We start from the raw sequence: 19,278 nt of genomic DNA, 5'->3' as shown, positions 1-19,278 counted from the left end.
AATATACAAATAGAAAACGTGGAAAACTGTTCATTCTCACTAACAAATAGATTACAGTTACCTTGATATACTATAAAAACTTCTAAATAAGTAAATAAAATAAAAGAGAGACAGACGAAAATACATAAAGCAAACCCAAAGCCTCAAAAGTTATTGCTCAAATGCTCTCTGGAGCAGTTTACAAGTCATCCCACTCTCAGCAACCCCTTGCCTTGCCTCGCTGTTCTTTGAATGACCTGTATCATCTTTTAATATAAAATATAACTTATTTATTTTATTATGTTTTTCATCTACATTTCCTACACTCCACCAGGACAGGGGCTCAATGAACATTCCTTAAATGAATGAATGCTGGCTATAATTAAACTGAATCATTCAAAAACTGATGGCAGCATTATAGAGGGTTTTAAAACAGTCTGAAGGCAACTGGACAATAAAGCAAGAGAAATAAAAGTATTTATACCCTTTGACAGAATTATGACTGGGATCTAACTTAAAGAAACAGTCCAGAAATTACAAGAACAAAAACAAACTAGAAACCACTGAACTATCCCACAAGAGGAAATGGTACATCATTAAAGGAATTATCTAAAATTAATTATTTTAAAATGGTACAGTTCATGAGGTATGCACGAGCAAAATGCAAACCCTAAGTAATACCATGATTATAACACTACTAGAGGCCCGGTGCACGGATCCATGCACGAGTGGGGACCCTCGGCCTGGCCTGCGGGGATCAGGCTGAAACCAGCTCTCTGACATCCCCCGAGAGGTCCCAAATTGCGAGAGGGCGCAGGCCAGGCTGTGCGCCGGGCCTCTAAGATGCATATAAGATCTTTGGTTAATCTCTCCCCGCCCTCCCCTCTCCCCGCTTCCCTCTGAGATTCATCAGTCTGTTCCATGTTTCCATGCCTGTGGTTTCTGATCCTGCACTGAGCACCTGCCCCCTACCGGTTGGACGGTCACTTAGGCTTTTATATATATACTAGAGGTCTGGCGCACAAAAATTTGTGCACTCGGGGGGAAGGGGGGGTTCCCTCAGCCCTCTCGCAGTCTGGGACCCCTCGGGAGATAACGACCTGCTGGCTTAGGCCTGCTCTCAGGTGGCAGAGGGCAGGCCCAATCCCTAGGTGCAGCCCCTGGTCGGGCTCAGAGCAGGGCTGATTGGCGAGTTGGGGCGCCGCCCCTGTCATGCACAGAGCAGGGCGGATCGGGAGGTTGCGATGCCACCCTCAGTCACGCTCAGGGTAGGGCCGACTGGGGGATTGGGGCACCACCCCATCACACTCAAGGCAGGGTCGATGGGCAGGTTGCGGCGCCACCCCGTCATGCACAGAGCAGGGCCAATCAGAGGGTTGGGGTGCTGGCCCCTGTCACTCACAGAGCAGGGCCCATCAGGGGGGTTGGGGCTCCGTACCCTGTCACGCACAGAGCAGGGTCGATCAGGGGGTTGGGGAGCTCCCCCCTGTCACTCACAGAGCAGGGCCAACAGGGGAATTGGGGCACCGCCCCCTGTCACACACGGAGCAGGGCGGATCAGGGGGTTGGGGCACTGCACCCTGTCACACTCAGGGCAGGGCCGATGGGGAAGTTATGGCTCTACCCCGTCACACACAGAGCAGGGCCCGTGGGGGGCAGTTGGGGCGTCGCCCTCTATCACCCACAGAGCAGGGCCGATCAGGGGGTTGGGGCGCCACCACTGTCACACTCAGGGCAGGGCCGATGGGGAGGTTATGGCTCTACCCCGTCACACACGGAGCAGGGCCTGTGGGGGGCAGTTGGGGCGTCGCCCTCTATCACCCACAGAGCAGGGCCGATCAGGGGGTTGGGGCGCCACCACTGTCACACTCAGGGCAGGGCCGATGGGGAGGTTATGGCTCTACCCCGTCACACACGGAGCAGGGCCCGTGGGGGGGGTTGGGGCGCCGCACCGTCACACACAGAACTGCAGGGCAATCAGGGGGTTGGGGAGCTCCCCCCTATCAGGCACAGAGCAGGGCTGATCAGGGGGTTGGGGCGCCTTCCCCTGTCACGAACAGAACAGGGCTGATAGGGAGGTTGTGGTCCCGCCCCCTGTCACACACACAGAGCCACAGGGCGATCAGGGGGTTTGGCTGCTGCCCTCTATCACGCTGATCCTGGTGCCGGGAGGCCTCGCAGCTCTGCTGATCCCGGTGCTGGGAGGCATATTACCCTTTTACTATATAAGATAGAGGCCTGGTGCACGGGTGGGGGCCGGCTGGTTTGCCCTGAAGGGTGTCCTGGATCAGGGTGGGGGTCCCCACTGGGGTGCCTGGCCAGCCTGGATGAGGGGATGATGGCTGTTTGCAGCTGGTCACACACCCTTCAGGGTGGGGGTCCCCACTGGGGTGCCTGGCCAGTCTGGGTGAGGGGCTGAGGGCTGTTTTCAGGCTGACGGGTGACTGAAGCTCCCAACCACTCCTTTTTTTCTTTTTTCTTTTTTATTCTGGGCCAGCTTTAGCTTTGAGGCTTGGCTCCAGCTCTTAGGCCTCCGCTGCTGAAAGCAGGTTTCTGGCCTTTGTTTACCTTCTGTATTTGAAACAATGTTGCAATCCTGCTGGCTGAAGCCCGGGACTAAAGCAGGTTTCTGGGGTTTTGTTTAGCTTCTATGTTTGTTACATAGTTGCTTGCAGCTCAGAGGCCTGCAGCGGCAGGCAGGGAACATTGGAGTCCTCCGTCACTGAAGCAAGCAAGCCTCATGTTAGTTTCAAGCTGCCTGGCTGCCGGCTGCCATCTTGGCTGGCAGTTAATTTGCATATTGCCCTGATTAGCCAATGGGAAGGGTAGCGGTCGTACGCTAATTACCATGTTTCTCTTTTATTAGATAGGATAGATAAAAGTATTTGCACACATGAACAAGTACTACAAAGTACCTTGTAAGAGTGAAAACAACTATCAGGATGATACAAAAAAATTACCTAAAAATTATTTTGGCCCTGAGAGGTTTGGCTCAGTGGACAGAGTGTCGGCCTGTGGACTGAAGAGTCCAGGGTTTGATTCCAGTCAAGGGCATGTACCTTGGTTGCGGGCACATCCCCAGTAGGGGATGTGCAGGAGGCAGCTGATCGATGTTTCTCTCTCATTGATGTTTCTAACTCTCTATCCCTCTCCCTTCCTCTCTGTAAAAAATCAATAAAATATATTTAAAAAAATAAAAATAAATAAAAATTATTTTGTATTTGTCACTAATCTATGGATCCAGCTGTACCCTCTGAAACTTTCCACCACTAATCTTACCCTCATGCCTGACCTACAATGATTAGAGATGAATGCCCCTAAAAGGACAATGGCTTGCCCAGAACAACACTGCTATTAGTGATATAGCCATAAATAGAATCCAGTGCACTTAACTCCCTTCTCCTATCAACACCTACAATGTAAGGACACCAACCTTGTAAGTAGAGAGGGCCTATGCTTCGAGGACACAGGTGAGCACAGCACTCTCACAACAGGACCACCTGCTGGAGCACGCATGTAGCCCAGGGCTTCGCAGAATACTTATGGTAAAGCATACTTGACATGAACTTTTGCTTCTATTTCTTTTTTTTTAAGTCTCTTCTCTCTCTCTCTCTCTCTTTTCATTTTGAGTGCTTTTACAGAATGACTCTCACAAAAGATTAAGTAACACCCTTCACTCAAAACACACACTTGAATTAATTTAGTCTAAAGACATCATCTCAATAGATTTACTAGAATTTTTATTACACTTAACTCATCTACTTAGAAAAACAGTAAGAAAGGAATTGAACATCAGTAGTGTAGTGAAGCAGAAAGACCACTGATATTAGAGTCTGCAGGCCTGACTTAGTACCCAGACTCTCCCACTTTCTGCTTATATAAGATTGGGCTCCTCAATTCCTCATCTAGGAAATGGATCACTCCACCATCCTCAATGAACTGTGATAAAGATCAAACGAGCTAACATATGCAAAACACAAAATAAAGTGCCTGGCATGTGGTAAAAACTATAGCTAAGAAAATAAAGGGAGGAGAGGGACAGGTGGAAAAATAGAAAGGCAACCAAAAGAGAAAGAAAAATACGGGAACCAGGGTAGTGAAGGTAAGAAGTAAATGAAGGACTAAGGATGAGAAGAGCAGGCACAAAGGAGCAATTAGCATTAGAGAGGAAGATGTCTATAGTTTCTAAGGCACATAACCTAATGTAAATTTCTAATTTCTTCTGGTAGTTCCTTTTGGCCATAACTGAGAATAGGCAACATTTAAATAAAAAATAAAAAGGAATGGCCTGAGTTGCCGACCAGGGACGGCAGCATAGCTCTCATGTTCACATGAAAGATGAAATGGCCATGTGACCAAAAAACAAAAGCAGAAATTACTGAATGTGGATTTACTGAAAGATGTACCTTGGTTGCGGGCACATCCCCAGTAGGGGGTGTGCAGGAGGCAGCTGGTCGATGTTTCTCTCTCATCGATGTTTCTAACTCTCTATCCCTCTCCCTTCCTCTCTGTAAAAAATCAATAAAATATATTTAAAAAAAAATTATTTTGTATGTTATCACTAACCTATGGATCCAGCTGTACCCTCCGAAACTTTCCACCACTAATCTTCCCCTCATGCCTGACCTATGATCGAGATAAGGGTTCCTAAAGACAAAATCTAGATAAAACTAATAACATACTTATGTATCACCAGTAACCACTTAGAAAAATGTTTACAGAGACACCACTAACAATAAAAAGGAAACCTATAAAGCACCTAAGAATATATCTAACAAAAGAAGCAAAACGTTTATAAAAACAAGTATGAAATGTTACTAAAGGACATAACAATCTGACTAAATACAGAGGAAAAGCATGCTTACAAATGTGAAGCCTCAAATCATAAAGATGCCAAATTCCCCTCCAAAGTAACCTAAGAATTTAGTTAGATTCTAATCAAAATTATCATGCACCAGGACAAGCTTATCCTAAAACTTATGTAGAAAAGTAGAGCCAAGCATAGCTCACACAATTTTTAAAAACGATTGATCTACTAGACAAAGACCTTTATGTAAAGCGTTCACAATAAAAGATGGTGTATTAATATGGGGGCAGGGTAAATATGCCAGTGGATCAGATTAAAAACCCGTGCACCTAGGCAATTGATTTATGACAGAGCTAGCAAAGCAAGCAGTGACTAAAGGATGGACTATTCCATGAATGCTGCTGAGACCAGTAGCCTTCCATATAAAAAAATGTTAAATTAGGTCATTACGTCAAGTTATTCACAAACAAAAATACAAAAACTCCCAAATGCAACTTTTAAAAAGCAAACGTTGAAAACATTTTTGTTTTGAAAGTCTAAGACTTCAGGGTGGGGAAAAAATTTCTTCCCATACACGTACATATGTGAAAAGAATAAATCAAAAAGAGTTAGACCTGTCAACTTTAACTCCACTATAATGAATATTTTTGTATGATAACGGATACCATACCAAAAGTTCAAAAATAAGAAGAGAACATCTATTTGGATGTAAAGAAACAAAGGATACTCTGGATAATAAAGCATATGCTAAATTTATTATGAACAGACAAAACTTAATAGAATGGCAAAGGTATATGAAGAGGCAAGTCACAGAAAAGAAAACCTGAACACACAAGTAAAAAATTGTGTACTTCACCAGTGATTAGGTAAATGTAATTTTAAAAGTGAGATACCACTTCAAAGCCACCACACTGCCCAAACTGAAACATTTAATAGTACCAGATACTAGCAAGGAGACCTGTGACAACAAATGCACATGGCCTACCCAACATGCCACCCTTTGTTCTGTACAGTGTGCCCAGACAGAGCTACATATCCGTCTTCCATGTAAAGTAGGGCGGCCAATGAAATGTCAGCGCAAAGGGTTGCTGATTCCAGGGCAGCCCTTTTAGTTCTCCCTGCTTCTCTTGCCACCTGCGGCCATGACAGCTGTACTCTAGGAGTCAACTTGGACCATGAGGCGATCTTAACCATGAAAACCACACACTAGGTAAGAGACGAGGCAATCTTAATCATGAAAACCACACACTAGGTAAGAGACGAGGCAATCTTAATCATGAAAACCACACACTAGGTAAGCCACTATGAGTCTCCAGTGTTGACAACTGAGTTCAATTCCTGACAGAGAAATTATCATTCTGACTAGTAGGAATACAAGTTAGGATAACATAGAAATACGACAACATCCACTAAAGTTGAAGATCTTCATTATCATTTAACCTAGCACCTAGATTTCTAGGTATGGATTCTACAGAATCTGTAACCTAAGTTGTCAAGGAAACATGCAAAAGGAAGTTCATTTTTACTTTTATAATTGCAAAAAATTAGAAACTACCAACATTAAAATTATTAAACCTTTAAAAAGTGGTATATTTATTCATCAGAATATTACATAGCTGTTCAAATAAATTAACCAAATCTATACAGGATGGGGCAAAAGTAGGTTTACAGTTGTTCATAGGGGAAATAATACAATAAATAACACAAGAATAAACTCTGTTTCGTGTACTCACAACTGCAAACCTATTTTGCCTCACCCTGTATTAGCGAGCTCTATTTGCAGGGACAAATTTTGAATACTATGATGATTCCATCTAGGTAAACTTGGAAAATACATAACGCAATACTATGTATTACTTAGGAGGGATAATAAATAATAAATAAATAATAAATAATAAATAAAAACAAGTTGAAGGAAGCATTAATTTCAAGGCAGTGTTTAGATTGGGAGATTAAAAGGGGAAATGGGATGGGGACTTCTATTGTATCTATAATTTAAACACAAATAAAGAGCAAATAAGCCAAAATGTTAATCTGTGATGTGGCTACACTGCTATTCCCAGCAATTTTCTGTATGTTTGAAATATTTCATAGTTTTTAAAAAAAAGTAAGAACTACCATAAGAAACGAGCAAAATAAACCAAAATAAGTAGAAAAAAAGAAAAGAAGTGACCAGAATAAAAAAATTAAATTAGAAAATAGAAAAATACAGAAAATTAATGTAACTGAATGTTGAATCACTTAAAGATTAAGAAATATGAGCCGGGCGGGTGTGGCTCAGTGGTTGACCTAGAAACCTAAAAGGAAGTCACGCCCGATTCCAGATCAGAGCACATGCCCGGGGTTGTGGTGGTTATGCTGAAGGTAGCTGACCAATAATTCTCTTTCATCACTGATGTTTCTAACTCTAACTCTCTCTCCCTCTCTCTTCCTCTCTGAAATCAATAAAAATAAATTTTTAAAATAAAATAAAAATAAATTTGATAAACCTCTAGCCAGACTAATCAGGAAAAAATAGAGAAGGTGTGAATTACCTACATCATGAATGAGAGAAGGAGAGAGAGGAAACATCACAATAGATTCTACAAATATTAAGATGATAATAAAGGACTATCATAAATAATTCTATGCCAATTAATGTGACAATTTAGATGAAAGGGTCAAATTTCTTCAAGTAAATTTACCACCCAAGATCACTTTAGAAGAAACAGATACCTTGAATAGAATTCTATCTTTGAAAGAAATTGATTTATAGTTGAACATCTTCCCACACAAAAAACTCCATGTTCAAATGGCTTCATTGGTGATTTCTATCAAATATTTACAGAAGAAATAATACCAATTCCATAAATTCTTCCAGAAAACTGAAAATGGGGTAATATTTCCCAACTCATTCTATAAGGCTAGCATTACACTGATACAAAGCAAAAAAAATAAAACCATTATAAGAAAATTACAGACGAATATCTCTCGTGGCATGCATATACAACTTCTAAATAAAATTTTAGCAAATTTAACAATATATTAAAAAATAATACATAATAATCATGTGGTTTTAGCCCAGAAAGACAAGGCTGGTTTAACATTTGAAAAGCAATCCATGTAACTTACCATATTTTAAAAAGAAAAATTTAGCATACAATCATCTCAAGAATGTATAAAAACAATTTGACAAAACTCTAATATCCATTCCTGAAAAAAACTCTCAGCAAACTAGTAACAGAAGGGAGCTTCTTCAGCCAAACAAAGAACATCTATGAAAAACCTACAGCTAACATCATTAATGGTGGAAGGCTGAATGCTTCCCTCCTAAGATCAGAAACATAACAAGGATGTCCACTTCACCATTTCTATCCAATAGCAGTGCACCAGAGGATTCTAGCTAGTGCAATAAGAAATGAAAGAAAAAGAACAAAACAACAACAAAAATGGAGGTAGAGAGGAAGGGAGTGAAGGGAGAAAAAAGAAAAGAAAGAGAGTATGAGAGATAAAGAGCGAGAGCGAGAGCGAAGAGAGAGACAGAGAGAGAGAGACAGAGACAGAGACAGAGACAGAGACAGAGACAGAGACAGAGACAGAGAGAGACCCAAATTGGAAAGACAGAACTAAAGGCTCTTTATTCACAGATGACACGATAATCTATGTAGAAAATGTGATAAAATTTACAAAAAGCTTCCAAAATTCATTGAGTTTAATAAGGTTCCACTACACAAGATTAAAAACAAAAAACAAAAAAACAAGAATAGAGACAGCGAGATCCATGTGAGAGAGACACATCAATAGGTTGCCTCCCACAGGCACCTCAACCCAGGTGGGGCTGGAACCTGCAACCCAGGTACGGTGCCCTTGACTGAAAATTGAACCCCAGACTCTTCAGTGTGTGGGGTGATGCACTAATCGCTAAGCACACCAGCCAAAATGCCAGCTTTTTTTTTCTTTTCTCTTTCCTTTCTTTTCTCTTTTCTTTCCTTTCCTTCTCTTTTTCTTTCTTTCTTTTCCTTTCTCTTTCTCTCTCTCTCTTTTTTTTTGTCCAAGGGAACAGCATCCCACGTAAAGGTAATAGCTAGTATGAAGTCATAAGAACCTGACTGAGCTTGCTTACCTGTTCCTATCTGTTTAGGAATGGAAAGAAGGTTGCTGTCTGCTGTTGCTGGAACACAGTAGGCAAAGAGCAGAACCATAAAGGAGACATAAACAGCAATCAGATAGTGAGAAGCTTTGCAAGTAAAGTGCAAAGTTTATTCTCAGTGCAATTCTCCGGGGTCAGGTTACCTGATTTACCATTTAAGATCACTCTGCTGCATGGGGAATGAACATAGAGAGGCAGGACTGGATATGGAAAGACTGGTTAGACTGTGGCTTGGGCCAAGATTATAGCAGTGAGATGGCAAGGAAGGCCACCGTAGGTATTAGGTTATATTTTGGAGGTAGAGCCAGTAGAACTTACTGACTGGAATGTAAGGAAATAAGAGGAATGAAGATAACTCCTGACCTTTTGGCCTATGTACTTAGGCTGATATGACCAATTGTGGAGATAAATCCTAGGGGTGATGAGGGTTTGGGAAGTGAGGTAGTAAGTTGAGAGTTCTCAATTTGTGCTCATCTTAATTTTGAGTTGCCTATCAAACATCCAAGTGGAGATATTGGTTAGGCAGTTGTACGAGCCTAGAGTTCAGGGGAGAAGTCAGGGTTGGAGATATAAATTCGGGGGGAGAAAAAAAAGAAAACTAAAAAGAAAACAAGAATCAACTGTATTTCTACATATTAGTCACAACATAAGAGGAAATATTTTTTTAAATCTCATTTATTAAAGCATCAAAGTATATCACGTACTTAATTTAACAAATAATGTGAAAGACTTATATGGTAAAAACTATAAAATATTGCTGAAAAATGTTTTAAAGATGTAAATAAATGAAATAAAATACCATGTTAATCGGTCATTAGACTTAATACTGTTAAAATATTGATACTCTCCCAACAGATGTATAGATTCAAAATAATCCCAATCAACAATTCTGGGGATTTGTTTTTATAAAAACTGACAAGCAGATACCAAAATCTATATGGAAACGAAAAGGGCCTCAAATAGCTAAAACTTATTTTTTAAGAAAAATGAATTTTAAAGACCAGTAAGTACTACTTGATCTCAAGACTTTCTATAAAGCTAGAATAATCAAGACGGTGTGAAACTGGTGCAAAGAGAGACAAAACAGATGAATGGAACAAACTAGATAGTCCAGAAATAGACCCACACACTGATTCCTGGCAAAACTACAAAGGATATCCAAATGCAAAAAAAGCAAACATCAATCCACACCTCTCACCACATAAAAACTAATTCTAAATGGATAATATAATTGTGATGTCTAAAACAATAAAAGTATGAGAGAAAAACATAAGAGAAAATTTGAGTGCAGCAAAAATTCCTTAGATACAACACCAAAAGCACAATGCATAAAAGAAAAAAACAGACAAGTTGTCCTACATCAATATTAAAAACTTACGCTTTCTAAAATAAATATTTAAGTCCTAGCTGGTTTGGCTCAGTGGATAAAGCGTCAGCCTGCGGACTGAAGGGTCCCGTGTTCAATTCTGGTCAAGGGCACATACCTGGGTTCGGGCTTCATACCCAGTAGGGGGCATGCAGGAGGTAGCCAATCAATGATTTTCTCTCATCATTTATGTTTGTATTTCTCCCTCCCTCTCCCTTCCTCTCTGAAATCAATAGAAATATATTTTTTAAAAAAACAAACAAACAAACAAAAAAACACACTTAAAATGTGTAACAGATAAGACACAGACATGGGGGAGGGACAAACATTTGCAATCATATATCTGACTAGTGGCCAGTGCATGAAATTCATGCACATTAAAAGGGAATTAGAGAAAATATTTTAATATTGCGGGTATCTGGCTCCCTCCTGTCAGAGTCTGGCCGGCACCGATGGGGACACAGCGTCAAGTCCCTGTCAGTGCCCGCAGAGACCCAGCATCAAGTCCCACTGGTGCCACAAGACCGAGTCAAGTCCTGGGTGCGAGTATCTGGCTCCCTCCTCCCTCCTGTCAGAGTCTGGGCCGGTGCCCACTGGGACACAGCATCAAGTCCCCGCCCACCTGCACACCTCACTGAGCATGCAGCCCCATCCACCCGTGCATGCCTGCCGAATACACAGCCTCCTGGTGATTGGTCGTTACGGCATGAGGGCATCACGACCACAGGCTTTTTTATATATATAGATAATAAACCTGTATCCAGAGTAACATTTTTTTTAAAAAACTACCAAAACTCAATAGTAAGAAAATAAGCAAAACAATTAAGAAAATGACAAAAAGATTTGAATAGAAACTGCATCGAAGGAGACAGCTGGCAAGTAAGCACAGGAAAAGCTGCTTAACAGTATCTGTCATTAGAAAAATGAAAATTAAAAATGCAATGAGATTCCACTCTAAATCTATTAGAGTGGCTAAAAATTAAAAAGATGGAAACCCCAGCTGTTGAGAAGATGTGGAAGAAATAAACTCTCATCTACCACCACTGGAAGCTGCAAATGCAACTACAGTTGACCCTTGAACAACATGGGTTTGAACTTCGAATGTTCATTTAAATGCAGATTTTTTTTTCAATATACAGTCACCCCACCATATCCCTAGTTTCACATCCTCCTACTCAACCAACTGTGGATCAAAAACAGTTATTTTGGATCTGCAGTGGGGAATCTGAGAATGCAGGACGCCGACTGCATGCATTATTCTATGCTATCTTATCTTACATAGGGAACTTGAGCATCTCTGGATTTGGGTACTGGTGAAGTGCCTAGAACAATCCTCTGCAGATACTGAAGGACAACTCTCATTAAGTTTGTGGGGAGTTAAAAGTCATATGCAGATTTTCAATGGTCAGCGCCCCAACCCTCAAGTTGTTCAAAAGTCAACTGGACTTTTAAAAATAGTTTGCCCATTTTTTAAAAAACTGAAACATATGATCCAGCCATCCCACTTCCAGGTATTTAACCCAAAGGAAACAAAATCATACGTCCACTCAAATCCTTGTACACAAATACTCACAGCAGTTTTACTGTAATAGATAAAAACTGGAAACAACCCAAATGAATAAACAAACTGTGGTATACCCACGCAATGGAAAACTAATACTACTCCACAATCAAAAGGAACAAACTATTTATACATGCCACAACATGAATTGCAAAATAATTATGCTGAGTAAAAGAAAATCTCTTTTAAAAAGAGTACATACTGTTTGATTCCATTTACACAAAATTCTAGAAAATGCAAATTTATCTATAGTGGCAGAAAGCAGACCTACGGTTGCTGAGGATGCTGACAGCAGAAAGGAAGTGTGTATTACCTGTGGGACACAAGGAAACTTGTGAGTGATGAAGTTCATTATCTTGAGTATGGTCATAACTGTACAGGTGCATACATTTGTCCAAACATATCAAATTGTATACTTTAAATATGTGTGGTTTATCATGTGTCAACATTAGCTCCATAAGCTGTATTTATAACTTGCAAGGGGGGAAGGAAAGAGAAAGAAGAACATGAGAAGAAGGAGTAGAAAGAGAAGGTGACTAAATTCAGCTAATATCACTTTTATATAATCTGATGAATTTCTACAATCAGAACTTACTCAGAACAGTATTTCCTACACTAGAATTTCTCCAACCTCAACCTAAGGATTTCCTTGCTATTAAATTCTGACAATTTATATATTAAAAGCCTTTAAGTAAATTATAGGCTAAAATTTACTTTAATTTTTCAATACTACCAAGCTCTTCTTTTCCCAGTCTACAAAGTCTGAAAACAAATTTAGAAACCTATGCAATTGGATGTCTTAATAACTTACTTAATCGAATCCAAGTTGAACTTGGGGCTTTTTATTTGAGTTTAGGTCCATCCTAGAAAGAAGTATACATGGTTGGAAACAATGGCAACATATAAGTTACCAACTTCAGTAATAAGTATTATTTATTCACTGCTCTAAATAAAGCTATAGAACTTACAAAGGCTCAAAATTACACAATAGCAAGATTAATCTCTACATAGTAGCTACAAGAAGAAAAATACCTTTTCTCAAGCCCCTTGATGGATGGTGACTGAACCAGACCAAAACCTGATGTCTTATGGACACTAAATTATGTGAAATATTCTGGAGGGTTTCTCACAGTGACAGAATTAAAAGCACGTGTCTCTCACACAGTGATGTAAGGCAAAAAGTCCTGACTGCACAAACACTTCCATTCTTTCCTGTCATAAACCCAGAATTTTGGGTCTATTACTAAAACTGAAGGTCATGTAGCCAAAAGAGATCTTTATTTTTAAATAATCAATCTTAAAAGAAAAGTGTTTCTCTAAACCCTTATTAAATCTGTTTAACATTTTTACCCTTTGTAACTTGAGAAAACAAACTTTGACTACTCACTTTTTTGTTAATCCTTACAAGAGGATATTTTTCCATTTATTTATTTATTGTTTGTTTGTTTGTTTGTTTGTTTAGAGAGAGTGGAAGGGAAGGGGAGAGACAGAGAGAGAGAAACACTGGTGTGAGAGAGACACCTGATGGCTGCCTCCCGCACAGGCCCAATCAGGGCCTGAGCCTGCAACTGAGGTATGTGCCCTTGACCCTTCAGTCTGCAGGCCGATGCTCTATCCACTGAGTCAAACCAGATAGGCTGACTATGCACTCTTTAAATGAACTTTCTGCTTCTAAAACTTCATTTTTTATTATTGAGAAAGTACCTATTATTTCTCCTATTCTAAGATTTGGGGGAGAAGTTCAAGTTCACTCTCGGCATTTTATGACTATATACAGCTTAACTGTATAGTTCTTAAGATTTCATCTTATCATAGTCAAAAGTTGTAATGTTTAAAAAGGCTATATTTTAAATTAAGCTAAAAGTTCTTCATCCCTAGACCACCTGTGGTATAGAATGAATGAACAGTGAGAACTTTGTCTCTGAATTCCCAACTGTGACACTTAGTGGCTGTGTGACTTTTTTCAAATTAGTACTCTAATCTCAGTTTCCTCTCTGGAAAAAGGGCATAATACCACCAAACTGCCTGAGACCGTTGTGATGATAATATATGTGAAAACGATAGAGCATTCAATAGATGCTAGTGCTTATAACTGCTTATCTCAACTCCCTTCGACCTTCCTGAGATGTAAAACTAAATTGTACTCAGCTATTTGTGAGAAACCATAAGGATACCATTCAGATCCTATTCTTTTTGTTTATAAAAAGCTTTTTGTTTTATGATCAGTAAGTTCTCAATTGTAGATATCACTTACCCTTCTTTTCATGAAATCAGACTTCCACACTACTTAGCCTGGGGCTAGATATTTAAATGTTGCTTAAATGAAGGACTAAATAAATGAACAGGAGCACTAAATTGGCATGTTCAAGCACTAAGGAAGTGAATTCCAGTGAAGGTAGAGCCAGTGGGAGGCTTTAGTGAACACAGCACTGGAAAAGCTGACTACGGAATCCAGTTAGGAGAGAAGATCTAGTCCAATCCTAAATAACAACTCTTTTGCGTAAGATTGAAAAAGGATTTAGTGATTATGAAGAATAAAGTTATGGTTTGGTAAAAGAAGGGGAGAGGAGATACCAAGATTCCTGTGCAACCTAAACAAGTTCCAGACGCATGACCTTACTAACAGAATAACTTGATGTAATACTTAGGCCCAGGATACAGTTATGTACCTGATATAGATACAATGTCATACTGATGTGAAATAGTGAAGTAAGCTAAGAAATTCAATGTATTGGGTAAAAAAATATATGAATATTCAACTCATTAAAAAGTACAAGGACAGGAGGAAGAAGAAACTACAAGTATAGAATTAACAGTGATTAATTAGTAATTGAACAAAGAAATAGGCTTTATCATGAAGTAGTATTCTTCCAGTTACTAGAGTTACCTATTAAGAACACACACACACACACACACACACACACACACAAATAAATAAATTTTAGGGTTGGGTGGAGAATTAATTGATTAACCTCTAAGGTCTTCTCCAATCACAAGATTTCATACTTCTAGTCAGTATACATTTAGTTCTGTCTTATAACACAGTTTATTTTAAGTTTCAATAACTACAATAAAAACCCCAAGGCTTTGTGATACAGTTTCAGCACATCTGAACATTTTCAAAATGAGAATGGTATTTCTAATGAGCATTTAAAATGCTTAGGAGTTCAAAGTTGAAGGTATCACACTACTTTATATGAAATTATATAAGGCTATTGTAATCAAAACAGCATGATACTAGAATAGAAAAAGACACGTAAGTCAATGGAACAGAGAGTCCAGAAATAAACCCATGTCTATATGGTCAATTAATATTTGACAAAGGAGGCAAGAACATACAATGAGTAAAGACAGTCTAGTCAATAAATGATATTGGAAAAACTGAACAGATGCAAGCAAAAAAATAAAACTACTAGGTGTACCGGTTAATAATGTGGATTTTTTTCAATAGATGGGAGTTACACATATGTTGATATATATGCGATTTGATATGTATGCTATTTTGTTGTATTGACAACGACCTTCAAAACTTCATATGTCAAATTTGCTGAAGGTGTTAACATCATAGATATTTTTACACTTAAAAATGTCAAATTTCATGCCAAAAAAAGAGCATTTGCAGGAAGTTATAATTCATTACTTTATTTTGAAGAAAACTGCTTCTGAATACTTCGGGAAGCTTATGGTGAACCTGCTCCATATCTCAAGATATTTGTGAACGCTGGTTTAAACACTTTAGAAGTGATGATTTTGATGTGAAAGACAAAGAACGTCCAGGGCAACCGAAAAAGTTTAAAGACCAACAATTACAAGCATTATTGGATGAACATGCGTGTCAAACTCAAAAACAACTTTCAGAAAGATTAAAACATTGCTCCGCAAACAATTTCCAATCATTTACAAGCAATGGGAAAGATTTTAAAGGAAGGAAAATGGGTGCCACATCAACTGAACGAAAGACAAATGGAAAACTGAAAGTCATCAGTAAAATGTTGCTTCAACAGCACGAAAGAAAGTCTTTTTTGCATTGAATTGTGACTGGTGATGAAAAGTGGATTTATTTTGAGAATCCCAAATGCACAAAATCATGGGTTGATCCAGGTCAACCGTCAACATTGATTGCAACACCAAATCGCTTCGGAAAGAAGACAATGCTCTGTGTTTGGTGGGATCAGGAAGGTGTGCTATATTATGAGCTTCTAAAACCAGGTGAAACCATTAATCCTGATCACTACTGACAATAAATAATCAATTTGAACCACGCTTTGATTGTGAAACAACCAGAATGTGCCAGAAGACACAGCAAAGTAATTTTGCTTCATGATGACGCACCATCACACACTTCAAAACCAGTTAAAGACACGTTAAAAGATCTTGCCTGGGAAGTATTAACCCACCCGCTATATTCACCAAACCTTGCTCCTTCAGATTACCACTTGTTCTGATCGATGGCGCACGCACTTTCTGAGCAGCACTTCAAAACATATGAAGAAGTGGAAAATTGGGTCTCTGAATGGTTTGCCTCAAAACAAGAAAAGTTCTATTGGGACAGTATCCATAAATTACCTGAAAGATGGGGAAATGTGTAGCTAGCGATGGACATTACTTAGAATAAAGCACTTTTGATGTTTCTCTTGAAATTATCATGTTTTCTTTGATTACAAAATCCGCATTATTAACCGGTATATCACTTTCTTACACCATATATAAACTCAAAGTGGATTAAAGACTTAAATGTAAGACTCAAAACCATAAAACTCCTAGAAGAAAACAAAGTCAGTAAAATCTCTGACATCTGTCTTAGCAGGTTTCTTTTTGAAGCATTTTGTTGGGCAATGGAAACGAAAGAAAAGAAAAGAAAAGAAAAGAAAAGAAAAGAAAAGAAAAGAAAAGAAAAGGGGAGGGGAGGGGAGGGGAGGGGAGGGGAGGGGAGGGGAGGGGAGGGGAGGGGAGGGGAGGGGAGGGGAGGGGAGGGGAGGGGAGGGGAGGGGAGGGGAGGGGAGGGGAGGGGAGGGGAGGGGAGGGGAGGGGAGGGGAGGGGAGGGGAGGGGAGGGGAGGGGAGGGGAGGGGAGGGGAGGGGAGGGGAGGGGAGGGGAGGGGAGGGGAGGGGAGGGGAGGGGAGGGGAGGGGAGGGGAGGGGAGGGGAGGGGAGGGGAGGGGAGGGGAGGGAAGAAAAGGTACATCAAGCCCTGGTCAGGTAGCTCAGTTGGTTAGAGCATCGTCCCAATGCGCCAAGGTTGTGGTTAGATCCCCTTAAAGAAGAGAAAGTATTTATAAATGAAGCAAGGAAATACGGGATTCACAAATGACAGCCATTTTTAAAGTGTAAGATTCACACCTTAACAAAAGGAAAAATAAGTGGTAGAAATTTATGTATAGATCAGTGATGGCGAACCTATGACACGCGTGTCAGAGGTGACACGCGAACTCATATTTTTGGTTGATTTTTCTTTGTTAAATGGCATTTAAATATATAAAATAAATATCAAAAATATAAATCTTTGTTTTACTATGGTTGCAAATATCAAAAAATTTCTATATGTGACACGGCACCAGAGTTAAGCCAGGGTTTTCAAAATGCTGGCACGCCGAGCTCAAAAGGTTCGCCATCACTGGTATAGATTATCAAGGCTATATACTAAACTACTGAGAAATTAACTTATTACTAATGTATGGCATTTAACTGTACATTAAGATTGAAGCCTGCCACCCCTTTATTTATCCCAATTAGATATTCATTCGCCAGCTAAAAACCCAGATAGTTCATTCATACCTCTCTGAAGAGTGCACCATAAAACTGAACAATGTATGGGCAATCACTACTCCGCATTACTACATCCAAATCCATAAGAAGTTGCTTTTGTTCTTTTTCATCCACTGTTGACCGAATTCTCTGTAAAAGAATGACAGAAGATGTCATAATAACATAAAACAACTACAGAAGCTTGAGAAAACCACTACCACAGAAAGATCAAAAATTTCTAAGCAAACTTTGCAAATACTAACCCAACATGAAAGTGATTATCTTTGTTATACTTTACAAGAACAATTTTTACCACAGAAAAACAAAATAGGACATAGGAATTTTTATTTTTAATAAAATAGTACTCGATAACTCTTTACAGGACCCAGGCTCTCTAAATACAAGCATTCACTGACGATGTTGAAAATTATGCAACAAAGTTCTTGGGTAATGAAAATTAACCATGTGCAAAAGAAATCATAAGGAACTCTACTTTAAATCATAATCCTGACCTGGAATTCTCCCCATTCACTACTTCCTGAATGGTAGAACTTTTTGAGTTTACCATTCAGGAAGTAGTGAATGGTAAACTCAAAAAGTTCTACCTGACTTTCCAAACTGTGAGTCAGAATGCAGGACAACATAAACATGTTGAAAAAGAACCTAAAACTGAGGAAATAGAGGGCTCTTTGTCTTTTCCTAAGCTGACGAGGCCCTGCTCTGTACACTGCAGACCTAGGGTATATTCCTAACCCATCTACAGAACAACTTCTGTGCAAAATCTAAAAATACTGCCACAAAAAATTAGTATCCCCGTGTTCTACCCACGAACAGTATAGGGAATGGAGATGGCCAAAGGGAGAGTTCTCACTGCACTACAGAGATAGAAGTTCAGAAATTATAAAACATTAATAACGAAGTTATGGTTTAACATTAAGGCATACAAACAACTTTTGTTCTCATAAAAATATTCAAAATGTCACACCGCGCCACTGTGTGTAATACATAGCACATACTTACAAGGCAAATTAGTATCAAAAAATACATAAGGTGGCATTTTGTCTTCCAAAGACTTCAAGGTATCTGTCCTCAATGTTCTTGAAAGGGATGAAGGCGTCAATAAGTTCTTGAGCCCATTTTACAGAAGAGAAACCAGAGGCACAGAGAGAATACAAGAGGTGTATTCCATGGGACATGACAATAAGCAGATACATAAGGACTAGAAGTAGGTTCTCTCATTTTCACTTTTCCACACTAAATAGGAATTCCATGCATTTCAAATACAACAAATTTAATTTTGCTATTTAAAATGTAGAGCCTCCTAGCTATAGTACTTCACACCAAATAAAATTTACTACTGGCATCCATCCATATATGTTGATTTATTTAAAACTTTGACATGAAATTTCAATGCATAAACAAGAAAACATAATAAAAAATATAAACAAAATAAGAGTAGTACTTTCAAAATTAAAATATTTCCCTTCCCTCTCTCTCTCTCCTATCTTTTCATAGTTCTGGAATAAACAATCTTGTTTGTAAATCAACATCAGCATGTGCACTCAAAAATGATACTATTAAAACGTCAAAATAGCCTACTGGTGCAAATTTGTTCAAAATTTGACATTGGTAATTCTTATAAACATTTCAACTACTTGTATTCCTGCTTTAAATATATAACTTTAAAAGTAC

The 19,278-nt window shown here is 39.3% G+C and overlaps 1 protein-coding gene across 6 annotated transcripts in view; it reads right to left on the bottom strand.

Annotated features, from left to right (window-relative positions):
* MAP2K4 (mitogen-activated protein kinase kinase 4) overlaps positions 1-19,278 on the bottom strand; it is a 119,890-nt gene that overhangs the window by 26,524 nt on the left and 74,088 nt on the right. For 4 of the 6 annotated variants that reach the window (XM_036341650.1, XM_036341651.1, XM_036341652.1 and 1 more), the window contains 2 exons: positions 17,617-17,736; positions 12,114-12,155 (listed from right to left, as the gene is read on the bottom strand). In XM_036341650.1, the coding sequence (XP_036197543.1) occupies positions 12,114-12,155; positions 17,617-17,736 (162 nt within the window). The remainder of the gene's footprint in view (positions 1-12,113; positions 12,156-17,616; positions 17,737-19,278) is intronic. The other 2 variants (XM_036341655.1, XM_036341656.1) reach the window with 1 other exon arrangement.

This window comes from Myotis myotis, unplaced genomic scaffold, assembly GCF_014108235.1.
Source record: "Myotis myotis isolate mMyoMyo1 unplaced genomic scaffold, mMyoMyo1.p scaffold_m19_p_17, whole genome shotgun sequence".
NCBI lineage: Eukaryota > Metazoa > Chordata > Mammalia > Chiroptera > Vespertilionidae > Myotis > Myotis myotis.
This window is presented reverse-complemented; position numbering and strand designations above follow the sequence as displayed.